This window comes from Kogia breviceps, chromosome 11, assembly GCF_026419965.1.
Source record: "Kogia breviceps isolate mKogBre1 chromosome 11, mKogBre1 haplotype 1, whole genome shotgun sequence".
Classification (NCBI taxonomy): domain Eukaryota; kingdom Metazoa; phylum Chordata; class Mammalia; order Artiodactyla; family Physeteridae; genus Kogia; species Kogia breviceps.
In genome coordinates, this window is record NC_081320.1 from 102,475,611 (window position 1) to 102,496,408 (window position 20,798).

Sequence of the window (20,798 nt, forward strand, 5' to 3'; positions counted from 1 at the left end):
TGCACAGAGAGTAAGTTCTTTCTGATGATACGTCTCAGCCCCCCGTGGAGGTGTGAGCCACAGTGATTCTCTTGGGGGTGGGTGGTTAAGAGGAAGTCATGAGCGCAAAGGGCCTTCCAGGATGCTCGGGCTCAGGGATGTTTCTGACGTCCTAGACCTACAAAAGCCGCAGAAAGCTATAGTCTGTTCCTACTGAGAAAGGCTAGTTCCAGGAAATCAGAAATCCAGAAGTTTGTGAGTGGTCCCGATTTCCTTTTTTTTTTTAGATTTTTGCCTGGATTCGGCAAAAATGTAAACATGGCTTAAAGCATTTTATTATGACTTTTCCATCGATATTCTTAAATGTCTATACAAGACCAATTTTTCCAGCCAGAGAGTAACATGAACTACCCCCAAATTACTTTCTCTCGATATTGCTTAAATTCCAAGGCAAATGCAAGATCACAGACAAGGCAAAGGATCACCAATATTTTTGCCTGGGATTTACAGAGATTCTAAGATCATGTACTCATCATTTCCTGTCTCAGAGTGTTTTTACCAATACTACCTTTGGAGTGGAGAGGAAAAAATGAAGACGCAAGTGTTTTATTTATCACAACTTTACATCTCTAACCATAGCAACTTAAAATAGACCTGGTGCGAGTATCAGTGACAACTGGCAGGGAGCTGGGGGGACTGTGGGCCTGGGTGGCCTCCCCGAGATGGTGCCAGGCACCGGCGCCTGCCTTGTCGGGAGTTTCCATGGAAACCCAGTCAATCTCTGCTGCCATTTCTAAAGCCAAGCTGTGCAGCACATGCTGCTCTCTGATTGTATCCACGGGGGATCTGCATGATCCCACAAGGGCCTCCCTTCACGGAAAAGACCTGCTCGTAGATGGGGAGGTGCGAACCGAATTTCTGTGCATCGATTTTACAGCAGCCTGTTGCCAAGGGTCGTGGAGCAGAGACCCCTTTTTTGCCTGAATTGTCACATCCACCGACTTCAGGAAACTGTGTATTTTTGAATGATGAGATTTATTAAAGCGAGGAAATTTGTATGTACATCTCAGAGCTTCTAAAAGCCTTAAAGTCTTGAACAGGAACGTGAAAATGAGCACCGCAGAGCTGGTAGAAGAAAGACTATTTGAGGCCCCACCCAGGGCGGCCTCGTGTGGTCCGGCGGCACCATCTAAAGATGAAAACGCCAACTTAACACCCTCGAGAAAGCGGAGCTGGCTCTTGCAGGGCTGGGTGCTGTGAGCGTGCGTTCGCCGCCTGCACGGAGCCCTGTGGTCCTGAAGCTCCAGGGGACGGCAGGGCCCCTCCTCCGTCCTCTTCCCCCGGCTGAGGGGCCTGACCTTGGAGGTTTAATCTCCCCACGTGCTCGCAGCCAGCAAGCGGCAGGCCAGGGATTGGACCCCACGGCCCAACTTGAAACCCTGGAAATAATAACAAACCTTTCAAGAAAGCCGGGCCTCGTTCTGGGAACGTTTATCCTTTCCTGACACTGTGAGAGCCCTGAAAGTGAGCCAATAACATTTTCTTTGTTTTCATGGTGACAAAGGACATCTTAAATGCCTCTTTTTTATCAGATGATGCATTTATAAATGGCTTAAACACACAAAAACTACTCCAAAATCCTTTTCTCTTTTTTTTTATAGTTAATAAATTCTCGTTTTCATTTGCATGATTTTGATTAAAATGCCTACTTAAATTTGAACAGACTATGTCAACCTCCTCCTGCCTCTACCAAGAAAGAGACATTAGGGCTTCCCTGGTGGCGCAGCGGTTGAGAGTCCGCCTGCCGATGCGGGGGACACGGGTTCGTGCCCCGGTCCGGGAGGATCCCACATGCCACGGAGCGGCTGGGCCCGTGAGCCGTGGCCGCTGCGCCTGCGCGTCCGGAGCCTGTGCTCAGCAGCAGGAGAGGCCGCAACAGTGAGAGGCCCGCGTACCACAAAAAAAAAAAAAGAAAGAAAGAAAGAAAAAGACATTAAAAAATTTCTACTCACATTTAAATGACAAAATTTTAAACAAATTTGCACTAGGCGCTTGAATTAGGAAGACTTTAAGGATTTTTTTCTTTTGACCAAAAAGCAAGGCCACGTGTATATTATTGGCTGGTAGGAAACATGTCTGTTTCTGGATACATTTTCAAAACAGAAATGTGCATGGAGATTAGCTTCTCTTAGAGTGATTTTTATGGCTTTCAAAATGTCCTCCCTCTGGGGTTGGGGGTGTCTCCACATGAGGTGCCATTCGGGAAATCAGTTAAATTCAGTCATTTCAGTCATTATTGACGGAATCGTCTTGAGATCACACTTTAAGGTCGTGAGCAGCTGTTACTTTAATGCCAGTCGGGCCAGCAATCGGACTCGGGGTGTTGTTCTGACGTGAGGACAGTGTTACACTCCTGCCCCAACTCCTGTTTTCAAGCCCTGATTCCACTTACACACATCGACGATTTCTCGACCCCTTTGCCCTCAGTGCCTTTTTTATTCTCCCACAGCACAGACTATAACCTTTAACCCTTTATAGGCTATGCAAGCACCAGCTCTGTACCTGAGATCTGTAATCACGTTCCCTTTCTCAGGACTCAATGAGACTCAGCAGTTTCTAAATACCGACATCGATTTTGCACATCTAACTGCCAAACTGAGACACTCACACCCTTGAACTCGGCCCAAGTGCACGAACGTCCACCACACTCCCCGACACTCTCACTGGTTTTGAGAAAGTCTGTCTGTAAGCAAGTCATCTGCTGGCCTCAACCCGACATCCAATATCCAGGGTGGCTTTCTGAGTGGAAAGCAAATTGACATCGCTTAGAAGCATTTACATTTATTAACCATTTTTAATTTGTGATTTTTGTCCTTGCCAGGAATTCAGATGCTCATTGAGTAGGCGGGGGCGGGGGGGGGGGGTTGGTGGCACAGGGCATGATCTGAGTGTTACTACTGGGTGGTAATATTTTTACTAAATCACCTCATCCTTGTTTCTTGAGAGTTAAAATTTAGTGAAAAGAAAACATTTTTTTTCTTAATTTTTGTCCATATTTCTTACATTCCTGGTGGGTGCCAATGCAGCTGATGGAGGTTGAAGCGAAAGTGTCTTTGTAGGACTGCCTACTCCTGAGATGGCGTATTTGAGAAGTTCCGCGGAGGGCAATGACCATGAAACTCTGTTTAAAAGCACCGCTCGCATCAGCACAGCGGCGAGATGTGCTAGCTGAGGAGACTGCATGGAGTTTCCTGGAAAGGTTTAGACACAGGCAGCGTAGGGGCCCGAACTAATCTCAGCGTCTCAGCTGACTTGGCTTGTTGACCGAGAGAGAGATCTGTACCCTACTCCCTACTCAAGTCAGTTAAAAGTGACCAGGGTTTTAAGGTAAATCGAAGCTACCTGAGGGCCCGATGACCGTCTGAAAGACAGCTAGTCTAATTGCCAGGGCTGGCACAGGAGGCTGCCCGCACCGGCCTCTGGGGTCCACCAGGAGCAGGGCTGGGAGGGGTCACTGGGACGGGTCTGTTGCGATGCCGCTGTTTTGAGTTTAGACGGGGACCAGTGTCGGGCCGCCGCGTGTGCCTTTTCATGAATAGTCTTGCATCGTGTTCGGATGGTGCGGCCACAGGCCCTGCTGTGGCTGGTTCCACCGAACCTGAAGTCATGCCGGAAGGGGGGGGGAACGTGGGGTGAACGGCCTGGGGACGAAGGCGCCGCACGGCTGCGGAGGAGGGGCGGCTGCCCCCAGATCGCTGGTCCCTGGACGGCGCCGCTGTGCGCGGAGGGAAGAAGGGGTCCGAGCCGCAGCTGGTGGCGGACGAGGATGGGGACGCCCCACAAGCCCGGCGGGGACCCTCCAGCTCCACCTCACCTCCGCACCCAGGGAGGCTCAGCGTTAAGGAGACTTTGGAACTGTATAAATAAGAAAGTGACTTGTTCGGGGGTTTGATGCCTCTCAATGTGCCTTTGTAATTGCAGGTGCCCCACCCCTGGCTGCGACGGCTCCGGGCACATCACCGGCAACTACGCTTCCCACCGGAGGTACGCACGGCTCGCTCCCGCAAACACCCCCTCCGTGCTCGGGACCCCTAACGGGGCTCAGGTTGGCTCCCCTGGTGAATTAGGGTCTAGAGACCCTCGGCCACAAAACGGGGCTGTCCCCAGGGGCCTCACTTAGGACACCAGCTCCCGGGACCAAGGCCCCCCTGTGATGTCCCCCTCACGGTGCCACCGGCTCCATGTGCAAGAACGTTGCTCCAGGGCTTCCCTGGTGGCGCAGTGGTTCAGAGTCCGCCTGCCGATGCAGGGGACACGGGTTCGCGCCCCGGTCTGGGAAGATCCCACATGCCGCGGAGCGGCTGGGCCCGTGAGCCATGGCCACTGAGCCTGTGCATCCAGAGCCTGTGCTCCACAAAGGGAGAGGCCACAACAGTGAGAGGCCCGCGTACCACAAAAAAAAAAAAAAAAGAAACGTTGCTCCAGTCACCCCGGAGCATGTCTTTCTAAATTGAAAAGGGACGAGAAAAAGAGCCAGGATGTTATAAGATGCCAGAGAACAGCCATTGAGAGACAAGCATGCTAATCCCACTGAGACTGGATCTCTTAAATACTGAGATTTGAGCCACAGCGCCGTGCGGTTTTTATAAGCGGGGATCAGCACAGCTGAACACCTGACAAGCGCCAGGCCCCGCCGCCCCCAAAGAGCAGGGAGCTTCCAAGTGCAGCCTGAAGAGTCCGTCGTATGAGGCAGCCAGAGGCCCACGGTCGCTGGATAGTTTACAAACGTCTGTCTTACACCCGGCCCTATGTTAGAAGTGGATTGAAAGAGCCTGTTGGTACAACATCTGCACAAAGGTGGGTCTAGGCCCCGTAGGCAGGAGCAAGAATTCCTTGTCCTGTTCAGTCAGGATCAACGAGCCAAGGTCAGGGTAAGAGCCCTTCTGAACGGAGACCCTCGTGACTCGAAGTCTCCAGTGCGGGAAGGGGAGCTGCGTCTGACAAGGAAGCAAAAACCATGTTACAACAAAGCTGTCGCCTTGCCACCCTCCCAAATCAGATGATCAAGAGGGCAGTCGGAGTGTGGATGAGCCCTTCAGCTCTAAATGCTTCCCCAACAAAAACGGCAACAAAAATGAAGAGAAAAGAGAGAGGAGGGGGAGGGAGGGAGGGAGGGAGGGCGTCAGGACAGTTGGTGGGGGTCACCCCACAGCCCATGCGCCGTCCACAAGCAGAGCGGATTGTGTGGGTCACGGGGGGTCCACGCCGTGTGGCCGCCCGAGTGACCAGATCCCGGCGTTCGGGGCAGGGGGCGCCCCCGGGCTGCCTGGCTCAGCTTGGCTTAGACACGCAGCTGGCGGGGTGGGCTCTTTCCTCCTTAAGGCCACAGGCTTCTGTGTCCGCTTTTCCACGGTGTTTGGGAGCATCGTTTCAACAGCTCAGGTCTGGGGAAAGTAGGGATTACGATCACCAACAAGGAGAACCGAATTATTCGACGTGTGGGTGGACTCTCCGTACCGACTTGATGAAAACGCCTCATTCTCTAGACCAGGGCTGCCCACCTGGGCCGCGCGGGCCCTCGGGGGGAAGCCGTGCTTTGCCCGGGGGCCACATCCCTTGTGTTGTAGGGTGTTGGGGAGCGTCCCTGGCTCCACCCACTAGATGCCGCTGGCACCCCCACCCCCATCCGTGACAGCTAGGTGTCTGCAGACCTGTCCGAGGGTCCCCAGGGCCGCCGCCGCGCCCCGCAGGGTCGGGAGGAGCCTTGCCAGGTTGCCTCGCTGGGTTTACCAGGCGGCCCAGAGCCGGCTGCTGTACTGTGAATGTAGAACAAGGGTGAATACGTTCCAAAAGGAGCCCCCAGAGTAGGATCACTGGTTTAGAGAAAATGAAATAAAATAAAATAAAGCTCTAGTTAAGTATCTAAGTCGAGCACATTCTATTCTACTCTTTATTTTAATTTATCTTAGAATTTATCTCAGTCCTCACAAGGCCAGAATTCCCAGCACTGAATAATGCCTGCAAACTAAAAGTGAGCATTTACTGGCCATTTCATATCCAAATGTCTATTTTACTACTATTTTTTGGTTTGACATCGTGTAAATTTATTCATAATTTAAACATGTGCACGCACTTAACGTATACTTTAGAATGGTGGGTATATTCGTCTAGCGTAAACTTGTGAATGAAACGTAATTTAAGCTTGGATTTAAGCTATACTCTGTGCCTGGACTGAATAGCACCAGGATTGCTCTGTCCATGTGGAAAGTAAATTTGATTTGGCTTTCAGCACATTTCAGTGCTACATACAGCCCTACGTGGGGTGGCGTATTAAAAGCAGAGCACATTTCACAGCATCGTTTATCCGAGAATACCTTCCACGCGTAGAAGTTAGAGTGGGCTTGAGCTCTTGGCTGAGCAGAAGTGGGGTAGGGTAACAGTCCTGTGCACACCGGACGCTGCGGAAAGACAGAAGCAGCCCCCCAGGCCCGAGGACGCTTGAAGATCGTAGTACACATAGAAGCACGCCTTTCAGGGTTACTCGTACTTGATCCATTCCCAGGAACATGAGGCGATGTTACCTACACGCAAACCACAGGGAAACTCCTCTCAGGGACCGATTCCTCAGCCTTCCGCTAAATTGTGCCAGGACACCAGGCAGCCACAGGCACCTCAGAGATACCGCAGGGTCGGTCCCAGACCACGTGCTGCAATACGGCAAAGACCACGGTAAAGCGGGTCGCACACGTTTTTGGTTTCCCAGCACATATAAAGTTATGTTTACACTATACTGTCGTCTATTAAGCACGCAATAGCATTGTGTCTAAGATGACGTAATTACCTTAGTTTTTAAAATGCTGTATTGCTAAAAAAAAACTGCTAGCTATCATCTGAGGCTTCAGCAAGCTGTAGTCTTTTTGTAATAGTAACATCAAAGATCATTGATCGGACTTCCCTGGTGGCGCAGTGGTCGAGAGTCCGCCTGCCGATGCAGGGGACGCGGGTTCGTGCCCCGGTCCGGGAAGATCCCACGTGCCGCGGAGCGGCTGGGCCCGTGAGCCGTGGCCGCTGAGCCTGCGCGTCCGGAGCCTGTGCTCCGCAACGGGAGAGGCCACAACCGTGAGAGGCCCGCGTACCGCAAAAAAAAAAAAAAAAAAAAGAAGAAAGAAAATCATTGATCACAGGTCACCATAACAGATATAACAAGAATAGAAAAGGTTGAAAAGTGCGAGAACTATTGAAATGTGACACAGAGACACAAAGTGAGCAAGTGCTGTTGGAAAAATGGAGCCAAAAGAACTTGCTTGACTCGGAGCGGCCACAGCCCGCAGCTGGTGAAAAGTGCAAGGTCTGCGAAGCGCAACAAAGAGGACTGCACGCCCGTCCTCGGGCTTCAGGGGGCAGGGCAGTCACGGCACGAGGACCCTCGGGTCCCCCTGAGCAGCTGTGGCTGCGAGTCCCCCGCCCCCGGCCCCCAGGCCCAATGCACACACGCAGATGCCGTCTACATTACAGGAGGTCACTTCTCCCTGCTGTAGCTGCCACCAAGGGCTGTGTGTCCCAGGCACTGTCCCCGGAACTAGGAAAGTCTACTCGGCCCCGCCAGCCTCAGAGCCACGCTGAGCAGCAGGTAATTTCATTGCTCTGGAGGAAACAGACTCAGCGATTACGTGTCGGAGACAGAGCTCAGCCGATTGGCCACCGCCAGCGTCACACATCTGATCGTGGACGGACCTCTGCGCCTGGGACGGCCTGCAGAGTTCACACAGGGAAAGGAGGGCCGCCCCACCGATCCCAGGCGGGGTCTGGTTTGCCTTGCTCTTTCTTGTTTGGATTGTGCTGGTGGTGTGGTTTTCTGTCTCAGCATCACCTCTGAAGATTTTTAAGTCCATTTTAATCAATATTATTGACCGTCTCTGATGTCCTATCAAAAAATCCCCATCATCAGAAGCCTTGTCTCCCCTCTGTCCTCAGTGGAGAAACCTCGTTCAGCATCGCACACAGAGACGTCCAGGCTGTGTCTTGGTCTTCTTGTGTTCAGACCACGACAGAAAAATCCATTGCTTCAGCTCTCTCCCTCAAAAATCCTATTTCCAGGCCTCTTTTCTCTTCTCCTGACCCTTCTCCAGGCTGGCTTGTTTCTGCGGTTTCCAGACAGGCTGGCACAGACACATCTTGGCCAGGGCCTCCCCGTGGCCTCCCCAGGCCTCCTCCCACCTGCAAATAGCAGCAGGCCCCACAGCCTGGAGCGGGTGCTCCAAGGCAGAGGTGGCACCAAGGTTTTTCACAAACGGTGATCCTGCACGAATCTGACTCCCCCGGGACCCCTCCCCATCTCGTAGAGCAGTGGCACCCCTCGGGCTCCAGAATGTTCTCTGACAACAGAAGACGAGCTGTACTGAGCGCTCACTGTGTACCAAGAGCATCTGCAGGTATAATCTCACTCTCCGAGTGTTGCTTTTCTCCTAAGGGCATGTGAGGGGCCAGCGCACGGGACCCAGGCTCAGAGGTGACAGTGACCCCAGACCGGCCTGCGAGAGCTGGCTGTGGACTTCCTCACCTAGACAAGGATGCCGGGATTCCAGGCCAGCCCGTGTCGGAGCCAAGGTTTCCTCGGAGTCAGAGTCGGGTCCAGACTAAGTTCCCTGCTGTGCTATTTGTTCTGTTTTGGTTCTGTTCCAGTTTATTTTCACTCCCAGCCCCGTGTCGGCGAGGACGCAGAGCCTCACCTGTCTCCCAAGTTCAGAGTGAAGGAGGCGGAGGCAGGACAGAGCCAGGCTCCCTGGCCCGCGTCCTGGCCTGTGGCTTCCCTTCACCACTAAGGTCCCCGTCTGGGGACAGGCAGGAAAGACGGGCTCCGGGCAGGATCCGCGAGTCCCACCCACCCCTCCTAGTCAGTCACTGATTAACTCACGGCAAACACCTGACTAGGACCTGCTCTGCGCACGGCGTTGGCCTGGGAATCAGAGGAAGAGGGGAGGGTAAACACGCAGGGAACCGGCACTGGTGTGGACGCGAGCAAGCAGACGGTCACCAGGACGGCGTGAGAAGCGCCACGGGGACCGGGGGCCGCGAGAGCCCCGGGGCTGCTGCCGGGACGGCAGGTGGGCAGAGGAGACTTCCCGGAGGAAGACCGTCCAGGCTGCGGCCAAGCAGACGGCGGGGGGGGGACGTGAGGCCCGAGGATGGCTGGGCCGGGACGGGGACGGGCCGGAAGCCCCCAAGAGGACCGCGTGGGCCAGGGGCAGCAGGGCTGGCGGCGCCACGACGCAGGAGCCTCGGGTGCTGCGCGCGGGGGTGTGGGCCCGTCCCGCAGCGAGTCAGAAGCGCACGTGCGCGCAGCTGAGTCCTGCTCTGCCACCTCGTCCTAGGAGCAGGAACGACACCGATTCAGAGGGCACTCAGGACGGAAGAGCCACAGGACTCGCGGGAGAGAAAACCCGGGAACGGCCACGCGTGACCCGGCCTGTGGCCCCGGAGAGGAGCAGACGGGGGTGGCGTGGGCTCGGCCGGGGAGGGTGGTGAGCTCTCCGGTAGCAGCAGCAGCGAAGGTGTCCCAGTCCCCGCGGGCGGCGGTCGTAGGAGCACGGTTTGCAGAGGGGCAGCTGGGAGTCATCGCCACCTGGTACCTGGCGACCGAGGAGCCGTGGCAGCGTGAGGACAGAGGGGGCCCTGGCGGGGACACCCGCTCAGCACGGGCAGAGCAAAAGCCAAGCGGACCACGGAGTCTCCAGATGGCGGAGCCGCCGAGCCGAGGCCGGACGCGGGCCCCAGCGGGAGGGCAGGAGCTGCAGCCGGTCGTGCGGTGCGAAGGCGGCGACGGCTCCCGCAGGTCGCCGTGACCCGCCCGGATGAGAGCAGTTCTCACAGAAGACCCCGGGGGGGCCAGAGGTGTGAAAACACAGCCCCCACTTTCTAAACTTTTATCCAGAAAAGGAGGAGAGAGGTGGAGGGAGCAGGAGAGAGTGAATCGAGGCGCACGCACCCTCTCTCTTTTGCTGTCCTGTGGAGGGTGACAGGTGAAGCTGCGGAGGGAGAGAAGCCACTTGCCAGGGAAGTTGGAGCACTTGAAAATGGAGACGCGAGGGGCGGGGGGCTCCGGACCCTGCCCCGCCCCTGCCGGGAGCTGCAACTTTACAGAGAGGAGCCAGGCGCCTGCACAAACGTGGAACAGCACCAAGGAGACGGCCGTGATGGGGTGACGGGGTGATGGGGGTGCCCCCCAAGACAGCCAGGCCCTTGCCTGAGGGCCAGCGTGTTCAGACAGAAGCCAGACCCGGCAGGAAAGCGCGACCGAGGTCAGGACGATGGAGCGGTCGGCAGGTCCCGCCCGGACGCGCCCTGGCTCAGCCCTGGGGCCTCTGCTTCCACGCTTCCCTGGGGGCTCCAGAAACGGTCCAGTGCCTGGTTCTCCAGTTCTCTGCCAAAATTCCCGCCTGTTCTGTATAATCTCACATCTAATAGCCTAATAGCCTACAGTTAGCTGTTGTTGAACAGAGAAAATCTCATATATAGACATTCCAGCTAGCCAAGTTCCTCTAGACAGCGTGAGCCGCTGTCTCCAAAATTCCAAAATTAAATAGAATAAGCTTGGTCAACTTGCACTGCATCTTCTGCAGATGCCCCGGGAAGCCGTAGTCAGGTAAATGAGGACGGATGCCCAGGACACGCCCCCTCCCAAGACGAAGGGCTCTGGAGTCTGGCCACAGGAACGCCACCAAGAAGGAAGGGGGAGGCGTGTGTTTCTTCCTCCCCGTGTCCCCTTCTGTGCGGAAGGCTCACCCCTCTGGCAAGTCAGCCCGGCCTCTCCTGGCGACTCCTGACACCGGCTTCCCCCACCCAGGCTCTGCGTGCCCTCGCAGGGGCCTCACAGTGTCTGAAGGCCTAGGGGGAGCACACAGGAGCTGCCCCCAGGTCGTTTTCGTGCCAAGAAGCACCAACTTCTGGAGGAAACTGTGTCAAAGCCCCAGCGACAGTGAAAGGGGCTTGCCGGGTGAAGAGCGCGGGCGCTTCCTGAAATCTCGCTTCTTCCTTAGCCTTTCAGGTTGCCCAAGAGCCAAGAAGAGTGGCATCAGGATAGCACAGAGCAAAGAGGACAAGGAAGACCAGGAACCGATCAGGTATGTGGGCCGGGGGGCAGGTCAGGGGAAGCCGGGGGCTGGCGGGGAGGTCAGGCTTGCAGAGGGCGGTCAAGTGTGAGGTCCCAGCATTGAAACCAGGCCATGCACACCTGCTAACTGACCAAAAACATCCTCTAAATGACAGGTGAGGTGATAGCCAAATACCATCCATCCGATGCTCTGAGTCACCTAAGTATAAGAAAGTTCCCTCTACCTTGGACGGGAAAAGCAGTGCAATTTACTGGGAAAGGCAGGTCCATGAGAGTATAGGAAGTTATTAACTGCAACAGCTAAAGTGAACATTTGGCTGACTTCCAGCTTAGGAAGGTCGCTTCTTCGCTGTCTATACCCTGCTTCTCGCTAAGGTGGGATGGAGAGAGCGCGGTGGGTAGAAGGCTAGCGCCCTCCCCCTCCCCACAGGCATTTGCCCCAAACCACTGCCCGGGGAGCCTGGGTCTCAGAAGTCTGTGAGATAAACCTGTTGCCATCTTCCTGAAATTTTAATCTCATTCAGTGTCTTGGAGAAAAGTTTTGATTAAAACAAAAAAATTAACATTAAAATGTGTTTGCGGTTTGGCTGTGAGTCCTCAGCCCTTTGCCATAACCTGCGATAGAGAAGTTTCAGAAGCACAATTTAATTACCCTGTCGTTGAACCTTAGCTTCAACCAATGATTTTCCTATTTATTTAAAAAAAAAAAAAAAAAAAAAAGTGCTCCTGGGGTACCTCGTGCCAAAGCTATGCCGGGAAACTTAACTAAATCTCTGCTGCTCAGAAACCTATCTAGCTGGAAGGGTATCCTGTGGTCTCAGAAAACATAGCCAAACAAATGAATGTTCCCTAGCTCCTGAGAAGAACACAGGTTTCTACGACAATCTCTTAGAAATAATCCTGCAGTTTCCCATTGACTTTGCATACCTCCACCATAAAAGCTGTGACTCGCCTCTCGAACAGACGCCCGCATCTCACTTGCTCCAGCAAACTGGTTCTTCCTTTTCACGCACGGCATCTGCATCCCTCACTAAGCGTGGACTTTCTGTTCCGGGAGACCTTCTTCCCACCCGGCCTGGACCAGGGCTCCCAGGAGGGTGAACTGCCTCACAGCTCCGCGAGGCGGTGTCTTTTCGGGACTTCTCTTTTTCTTTCCTTCTGCCGCGGTAGAGGATGCTGGCTTGTCTCTCGTGTCAGGTTAACTTGACCTTGCTGGGGGGCCACCAGGCGTAGGGTGGCGAGACGGCCCAGCTTGCCCCTCTGTCCCCCAGGTGCCCCGTGCCCGGGTGCGACGGCCAGGGCCACATCACCGGCAAGTACGCCTCCCACCGAAGTGCGTCTGGGTGCCCCTTGGCGGCCAAGAGACAGAAGGACGGGTACCTCAATGGCTCCCAGTTCTCCTGGAAGTCGGTCAAGACGGAGGGCATGTCCTGCCCCACGCCGGGCTGTGACGGGTCGGGACACGTCAGTGGGAGCTTCCTCACGCACCGCAGGTGAGTGCACACCTGCCCAGGCTCTGCGCGCGGCGCCGCTTGGCCCCGGTGGCGCCACGTCCACCCCTCGGGTTGGGAGAGGAGACCCCGCAGACTGTGACACCAACTCATGACATTCTGAGGCTCGGGAAAGGAAGAGACACGTGTGTGTTGAAAGGCACAGATGCGTCCTCCCACGCCTGTGTGCACCTAGAGGTTTTCCAAATGTCTCTGATTGGGATCCGCAGAAAGAAACAGGCTGCCGTGCGACACGCGCACACACGCACACTCATGGGGGTGTGTGGGGATTTAGTTATTCGTTTTGGCTGCATTTTGCAGGCAGGTCCCACTCGAGGAAAGCGGGTGGCACTCGGTGACAGGGGCCTCATCAGATACATCAGAAAACCTACAGAAGGGCCAATCATCGCCACTGATTGTTATTTGCTTAATTGTAAAATATCTATATCTGCGATTACGTTGCCTTAGCAGCAGAGGCTTTGCTCTGTGGAAGCCAGTGGCTCCCTGTAGAAGAGTCAGGGTGAATGAGTGACGCGGACAAGCCGCACGCGTGCCCCAGCTTCCCAGGGTCCAGGTGGGGGGACGCGGCATCACACGTACGACGTAAACCCACGGGGCCCCCTCGGCCCCTCCGACCACCAACCCCGCGCACCTTGCCTGCATCCGCGAAACCGCGTGGAACACACACAGTGAGCCAGACGGAACCACGCGTGACGCTGCGCCTTAACATTTTCAGGAAGTGATTTTATTGTGAAAGAAATGCCTGCTCAGGTAGAGACTCAGGTGGGACGGAGGGGCCTAAAGAGAGACGTGAGTGTCTTTCCCCGACTCTCCCCAAGGCGGGAGGTCCCCGCGTCCCCCTTCAGAAAGCGCCCTCGAACAAAGAGGCCCGCAGCCTGGCTTAACGTGGCCAGGGGCACAGAGACCCCTGACCCCCATGGGACACCGGTTTCTTCTTTTTGGTCGAAATAGATCACAGTGCTTCCTAGACGTCTACATGGGACGAGGGCCGGCCCTTCACCAGAACACCCCCCGGGCCCAGCTGCTAGCAGGCGTGTCCTTGGCCCGGTAAACGTCTCACTCCTTCCCAGAGGGAGGGCTCGGCCTGCGGCCCCCACTCTCCACTCCAGATGGGATGTTACCCGGCAGGGAGCTCCCTTCTGCTGACTCCTGTACTTCCCTGTGCCAGGGTGTCTTCAGGGTACTGTCCTAGAAGCCAAAATGCTCGTTTTTACATGTTGATAGGAAGTGCCAAAATGCCCTCCAAAAAATGCCTACTTCCTTAAGTCTTGGGCAATCAATAAAATCTTTTAAAAATCCTGCCCACATGACCTATGAATGAGGGTATACGTGGTTGGCTAATCTGACACAAATGAAGACAAGCTCCACTTCTCTGATTAAATGTAAGCACTCAGTTTCCAGAAACTACAGCCGAAGAGGGGGGCATACGCGTAAGTGTGGCGTTTGCTCGTTTCCGAGCCTTTCTTTGGATTGTTGCCTTAGAGTCAATAACCCTTTGTTCAGAGCCGCCCAGCAGATCCTCCTCGCCTTCGCCTCCGCAGGCGGGCTGGTTACTCAGCGCGTCCTCGGGGCTCACGGGGAGGGCAGCTCGAGCCCCGGGCTCCCAGTCGCTGCCACCAGGAAGGACCCTCGGGGCTCACCCCACCCACCTGATCACCCCCCAGATTCACACCAGGTGCCAGGACGGAGGTGATCTCTGAAAGACGCCCAGGCTCTCCTGGTTCCTGGCCTTCCCCGTTTCTCTTCCCCCAAGGGACACATCTCCCCAGGGCCTCTGGCCAGGAGGGGGGGTGTTGATTCAAAGGCGCCTTTGCCTTGAGCAGCTGGAGGGAATCTCTGGATGGGTCTAGTGAAGACAGGCACAGGCGGGGACTCCCGTGACTTGGGCAGAATCTCTCTCACCTAGAATTCCCCGTGACGCGCCCTGGGGTCTGCAGACAGCTGACCCAGAGCCCCAAGGAGGGCCCCGGGAGGAGCTCCCCAAGTCCAGGGAACAACCAACCAGCCTGGTCTGCCCAGCCTGCGCTGGGAGCCGGGGCTCTGGTCCAGGGCACCGCGGCTCCACCGTGAGACGGAGCTGCTGGGTGGATCCTCAGAGCATCTCAGAAGCAGCTCCACGGGGGCGCCGCTTGTGGTGGGCAGAGACTTTGGTACTTTATTTCACTGTGAAGCTTAATCGGAACAGTCTGACCTGCTACCTGTCACCTCTGAGGAGGAAGGTTATGTAGATGCTGCGTGGAAAGGTTTGGGAACCCCAGGGTGTTGGGTGACGGGCGGGCGCCCTCCCTCCCTGTGCGAATCTGTCTGGCAGGGCACGGGCGTGGGGTGGAGCGGTTAGAGAGACGATCAGGATCCTGAGAGAGCTGACCTGAATTTTTTAAATTGTGCTATAAAGCACATTACATTAAATTTACCGTCGTACCCATCTTTAAGTGTCCAGTTCAGGGGCAGTAAGTACAGTCTCACTGTAGTGCAGCCACTGCTACTGTCACCTCTGGAGCTCTTCACCTTCCCAGGGAAAACCTGCCCCCACTCGACACACACTCCCAGGCCCCGCCCCGCCCCCTGTCACTCTCCAGCGGATCTGACTCTCTGGTCCTCACCTAAGTGGAATCACATGGTGTCTGACCCGTGGTCGCTTATCTCGCATAGCATCCTGGGGTCTCTCCACATTGTAGCCTGTGTCAGAATCGCCTGCCTTTTAAGGCTGAATCATGTCCTGTCGCACGTCAGCCTGCAGTTTTCAACTGTTGAACAAGTTTTCATTTATTTTATTGTGCAGATGAAACGTTGTTCCCTGGAGGTGTAAGAACCGAAATCCTGGGCGGGAGCATGGCTTGGGCACAAATACGGGCTTGCCAGGGTTTCTGTACGCCTCTTCCCCGGGAGGCCCGGGGCCTATCGGCTGTCCGATTCCCCAGACCTTTAAGGCCTCAGTGAGGAGGGGCCTCCCAGAAAGACATGGGTGGTACCCTGAGATGCAGGGCTCCTTGTACAACCCATGTGCCATGAAAGCAAAGCAGCTTTTAGAATCAGAAAAAGAGTAGAAGGAAACAGAAATTCCTGTTTTATTGCTCTTTTCCCTCCAAGTTGTGACCACCCAGCAAGATGATAAAGGATCACTTCCTAAGGTGCGTGGATGAAGGGGGAGCATCTGCCCTGGCTTCCGTGTCCCAGGAAGCCCACTCGCCCCACTTTCCTCTTCGGGAGGTGACCACACGGATATTCTGGGAAAAGGACATTGAGAGGTGACACGTGCCCTGAGCTCCCACAGTCCCTGTTGGCTGAAAAATCATTTCCACTCATTTCTTCCGTGTAAGGATGGGTGGGAGGACCTCCTCCCGGTCCATGTTTCCCGGGCAGAGCTGCTATAAAGGACTAGGAATTGGTTTACTCTATGGTTAGGATTGGCTGCGTCAAAAACGACAGCGGGGGTGGGAGACAACACCTGGGAGTAGCTCGTAGGGGCTCGGGAGGGAGGGAGGGTTTTCTAGGAGGGGTGAACCTGGATACGAGATTTACCTGAAGGAATGAAACCAAGGGGTGAAAAGAATTAAAGGCACAGAGTGGTCACGGGGACTGTATGGGGCCAGATCTTGAGAGGCTGACCGAGGCCCCGGGATCTCATCAGAGGCACGATGAGGTGCCTGAAAGGGTACCGGGACTCGGGATTCCAGGATCAGGGTTAGAGGTGTCAGGAGCAAGGACAGGAGGGAGGATGCTGTTCCAGGGGCTCAGCTGTGGCTCAGCTGGCCGGGAAGACCCCCCAAGCCTGGGTGCGGGTGTCAGGACTGTGTGCACTATGGGGCCGGTGATGCAGGAGGGAGGCAGGCTGGAGGCAGGGGGTGGGCAGGAGGGAGGGGCTGGGCTGAAGGGAGGTGGCGGGCTGGAGAGAGGGCGTGGGCAGGGGCTCTTTACCTGTGGAACGGCTTCTCTGTGTGCGGGTGTGCTGATCATACTGTGCTATCACCCCAATCTTACCACTTTAAGTAGATTAGGAAGATTCTCCAAAATTAAAGCCACGATTCTAACCCTAACAAATAAATAAATAATCTTAGAAGCAAGTCATCTCTCACTGAGCTTGACCAAAATAATATTTTTAAATTACCTCCCAGACCCCCTTAAACCTCTTCCACCTGAACCACATGACCTAGTTTATTTATTTTCAGTTCCTCTACTGTTCCTTATAAATGAGTTGATAGGCTTTTTAAGGATGTTTATTGTGCTTGATACTTTCCAAGAGAATTGTGGTAAAGATAGGTCACCATGCTGAGTACTTACTATGAGGTTTTTTTGCAATCAACCATCCTGTTTAACGTAAATATGAGCTGGACAGGCTACCTGCCTTAACAGGTACACCCAAACTGGCTCCAAAGAGTGGAAGTTTACCTCTTGCTCACATGACAGAACTGGATGAGGGAACAGGAGAAAAGGGCTCGGCCACCTTCAGCACATCCTCCAAGGGTGGTCTTCATTCCACACCCAGAGAGGGAAAGAACATGCAGGATCCACCCAGGAGATGTGGGAGCGTGGATCACTTCCTTTACATCCCACGGGTGGAACCAGGTCCATAGCATCACCTAGTACAAGGGATTCTGGGAAATGTAGTCTACCTGGGATGCTGGGACATTCAGGCCACATGGGATGCTGGGAAATGTAGTCCACGTGGGATGCTGGGGAACATAGTCCTTGTGAGCCCAAGGAGAAGAGCGAGCCTTTAGGCACCTGCCTCTCTGTAACGTGGAGAAGCCATAGCTTTTGCCAAAACCTATGTAAACAGGAAACCACAGCTCCCTGGGGTCTGCATAGTTCCCATTTTAGAGATGAGAATGCTACTGCCAGTAAGGAGAAAGCTGGATTCAGCCAAGGACTGTCTGGGGGCTTCGTCCGTGGACCATCTGTATCCCAGTCTGTCTGTCTGTCTGTGCATCTGTAAGACTAAACACAGGGCTGCCGCAAGGCAGGTACTGAAGAAACCAGGTCTCATGGGCTGGAGCCCAGGGAGAGGGAGTGACGAGGGCCGACCTCTTCGTCCCACCCAGCCATCCCGCCAGGAGGAAGGCCCACTGCCCTTGGCCTCTGAGGACGGGTCCATGTCTGCCCAGGAGCACAGAGGTGGGCCTTCCATTCCCTCTCAGGCTGAGACCAGGGCCATGCTCGCCCAAGACACACGTGGGGACAGAGGACACGGAAGCAGCCCCAGAGTTCCTTACTCAAGACCCACTGATGGTAAATCCAGATTCCACAGCGTCACAGCCCAGGAGCTGTGATCCGGCTGCAGACCAGCCCTGCCCCTGCTGCCTCCTGGGCTCTTGTCCAGCCCCCGGGGCTGTCATGCACCCCTTCCCGCCCTCTCTGAACCCCAACCTCCTGCCCCTGCCGCCTCCTGGCTGGAGGGTGGGAGGGAACAGGAGGCATGGCCAAGGCCCCCCAGACCCGCAGGTGGTCTTCTGTTTGACAAAAGCTTATTGGAAACCTCATACTTCGCTCTACGACGAGAGGAAACATCTCCATTTTGGAGTGCTCTGTGAACTGCAGGAGGTGAGGAGGGTGGAGGGTCGAGGCGGCCCCTCCAGAGGAGTAGATGCTGTCGGGGGTGGAGAACGTTTGCGTGCAGAGCAGACCTCGTGCTGCTCTGGCGTGTTTGCGGGACTCAGCCAGCTGGGCCCCCATGCACTCCGCAACCCTGAGCCATCCGAGCGGGCTGCCCGTCAGGACGACAGAGGGGCGCTGAGCAGCCCTGTGCCCTGCTTTGGCTCGAACGCGGGAAGAGGCCAGGCACGCGGCACCCCCTGCCCCCGCTAGAGGCTGCCCTCTGCTCTGCGCGGGGCTGGGAGCCCCAAGCGGAGGCGTGCAGTGAGGCCCTGCGGAGGGACTAGTCCTTTCCGTGGGGAGGCTCCCGGGGCTGCGGGCCTCCCGCCCTGACGGAGCCGGCGCCCCAGAGGAGGGGCGCAGGGCTCCCCGGCGCCACGATGATGAGCCGCCGGCAGCAGGAAACCACGCTCATCACGGCCACGTGCCTCACTGCCCCCGTCTCACCCGCTTCCTTGGAGCTGCTCCTTGGACCACTGGCCTTACTGGTCCCACAACGGCACGGGAAAGCCTTCGGGGGATTTGCATCCACTGCCCTTCAAAGCCCAGCTTCCCGCCGGGTCCCTGGCCCAGGTGCCCCCCTGGGAAAGGCCCCACAGCAGGCAGCTCGGCCCGTCCCCTGGGCACCACCCTGCGCCGACCACTGTCCCCGAAAGCACCTCAGGCGTCCCGACTGTTTAATCTCCGCATCCCAATATTTGACGCAAAGCACTAAGGAGGGGAAAGCTCAGATCCGACATCTGTTCCAAACCGTGAATCCCGACGGGTCCATGAAAGTTAGGAGCCGGCGTCACAGCTGCCAGCATCCTGGGCCTGCGACCACAGGCGGCCCTGCGGGAGGCCTTGCTGGGGAAGCACCACCTCGTTCGATGTTCTCAGACTCCTCCTCCCGAGGCGCATGCACGTCCGTCCGCCTGTCTATCCCGGGCCTGGGACGCACCCGACAAAGACTGGATGAACACACCTAAGCGTCCACCTCACCTGGAGCTGGGCTCGCAGTGGCACACGCGCCCGGGCCGCTTCCCCCACAGGTTTCTGGACATTTTCTCACCAGTTCCCTAGAGAACCACAAACGCAGGGGCTCAAAGCCACACCCCGCGGCTGCTCCGTCAGATTCTGCAGGTTGGAGTCCAGCCTGGCCTCCGTGGGCCCCGGCTCGGGCCTCTCCAGCTGGAACCGAAGTGTCTCAGGTGCGTCCCCACCCAGCCCACAGCCCAGGGCCCACCCCAAAGCTCATCCGGGTCTTGGCAGAATTCAGCTCCTCGAGGCTCCGGGACCGAGGCCCCATCTTCCTGCTGGCTCTTGACCAGGGTGGCTCTCAGTGCTGGAGGCTCCCTCGGGTGCTGGCCACACGGCCCTCAATACGGCAGGGGGACAGCCCCGCCAGCCATCCAAGGCTGTTTATGCATCAGCGCCGGGTCACGGGAGGGGCCACCCCATAGCCAGCACCTCTGTCTCCAGGATGCGGCTAACCCGGCCTGGGCACCTGGCAGGGACCCAAGGGCTGGTTTAGAACTCGGCCTCCCACAAGCTTTGCTGATTTGGCCACAGTGCAGGGGTCTGTGGAGAAGTAAATCTCCTAACACGGTCCTGCCCCAAGAAGCTTGGCCTGTCACAATTTTATGGGAAAAAGCAATGTACAAACAAAAAATTAACAATATGAACACACTAGGTCATTTTTCTCTTCAACAAACACACGGAGAATCTGAAGTCTTCAAAGCTTTCAGGTCCAGAATGTGATTCAATCTCAGTTACACACACACACACACACACACACGTGCGTGCACACACACGTGCGCGCACACACACACACACATGCATACACACACGCACACGCACACACACACACTACACACACACACACACACACGTGGGACTTTTGACTCTTCCGATCATTTCCAATCAGGACAACATCGCCCTCAATTCTTAAGCGAACCTGAAGCAGGTTTTCAGGAACTCAGCCGTTCCTAAAATGTAAGTGTGTTCTAAGAAATCCAAAGTCCACACATCACCCATTTTCTGTGACTTTCTCCACCCTGTCCTCACTGTGGGACGAGAGCCTAGCCTGGGGCCTCCAGCACCTGTGCCCCCTGCATCCACCAAGGGAGTCCCTCCCGGCAAGCGGGCAGCCTGGGGCCTCCCAGGTCATCTCGTCTGGCCGTCAGCCCACGTGGCTGGCCCTTGGTATTCCTGGCACCGCCAGGCCTCTCCAGCCAGCTTCCCCCCAGCATCCGCCTCCCCAGGCCTCTGTAGGGCAGAGGCGGTGGGCCTCTGGGGGCTTCTCCCAGCCAGGCTGCTCTCGGGGGAGGGGGCAGGGAGTCTGTCCCCGGCAGCCGGGTCTCTGCTGCAGCCCCGTCTCTTGCCGGGCGTGGGTCGCGTCTCCGGACCACCAGCACCTCGGCTCTCTTCGCTCCTCCATCTCTTCTCCTTCCCCTTCTCTAGGAATCTTTATCTCGCCAGGATGAATTCTTCCAGAACCACAGCCTGTGCGCTGACTTCTTTCCGACTCTGGGATCCGGCATCTCCAAAACACTGAGACTTTGAAACTCACAAGCCCCTTCTCTGCTTCCAGCTCTAAGGCAGCCCGTGCTCGTCCTTCCCGCAGA

At 56.0% G+C, this 20,798-nt stretch overlaps 2 protein-coding genes across 27 annotated transcripts in view; both read left to right on the forward strand.

Moving 5' to 3' along the window:
* MYT1L (myelin transcription factor 1 like) overlaps positions 1-20,798 on the forward strand; it is a 405,663-nt gene that overhangs the window by 363,304 nt on the left and 21,561 nt on the right. For all 26 annotated transcript variants that reach the window (XM_067008255.1, XM_067008270.1, XM_067008258.1 and 23 more), the window contains 3 exons: positions 3,961-4,023; positions 11,016-11,099; positions 12,361-12,582. In XM_067008255.1, the coding sequence (XP_066864356.1) occupies positions 3,961-4,023; positions 11,016-11,099; positions 12,361-12,582 (369 nt within the window). The remainder of the gene's footprint in view (positions 1-3,960; positions 4,024-11,015; positions 11,100-12,360; positions 12,583-20,798) is intronic.
* PXDN (peroxidasin) overlaps positions 1-20,798 on the forward strand; it is a 147,196-nt gene that overhangs the window by 24,955 nt on the left and 101,443 nt on the right. The gene's annotated exons all lie outside the window — the stretch shown is intronic.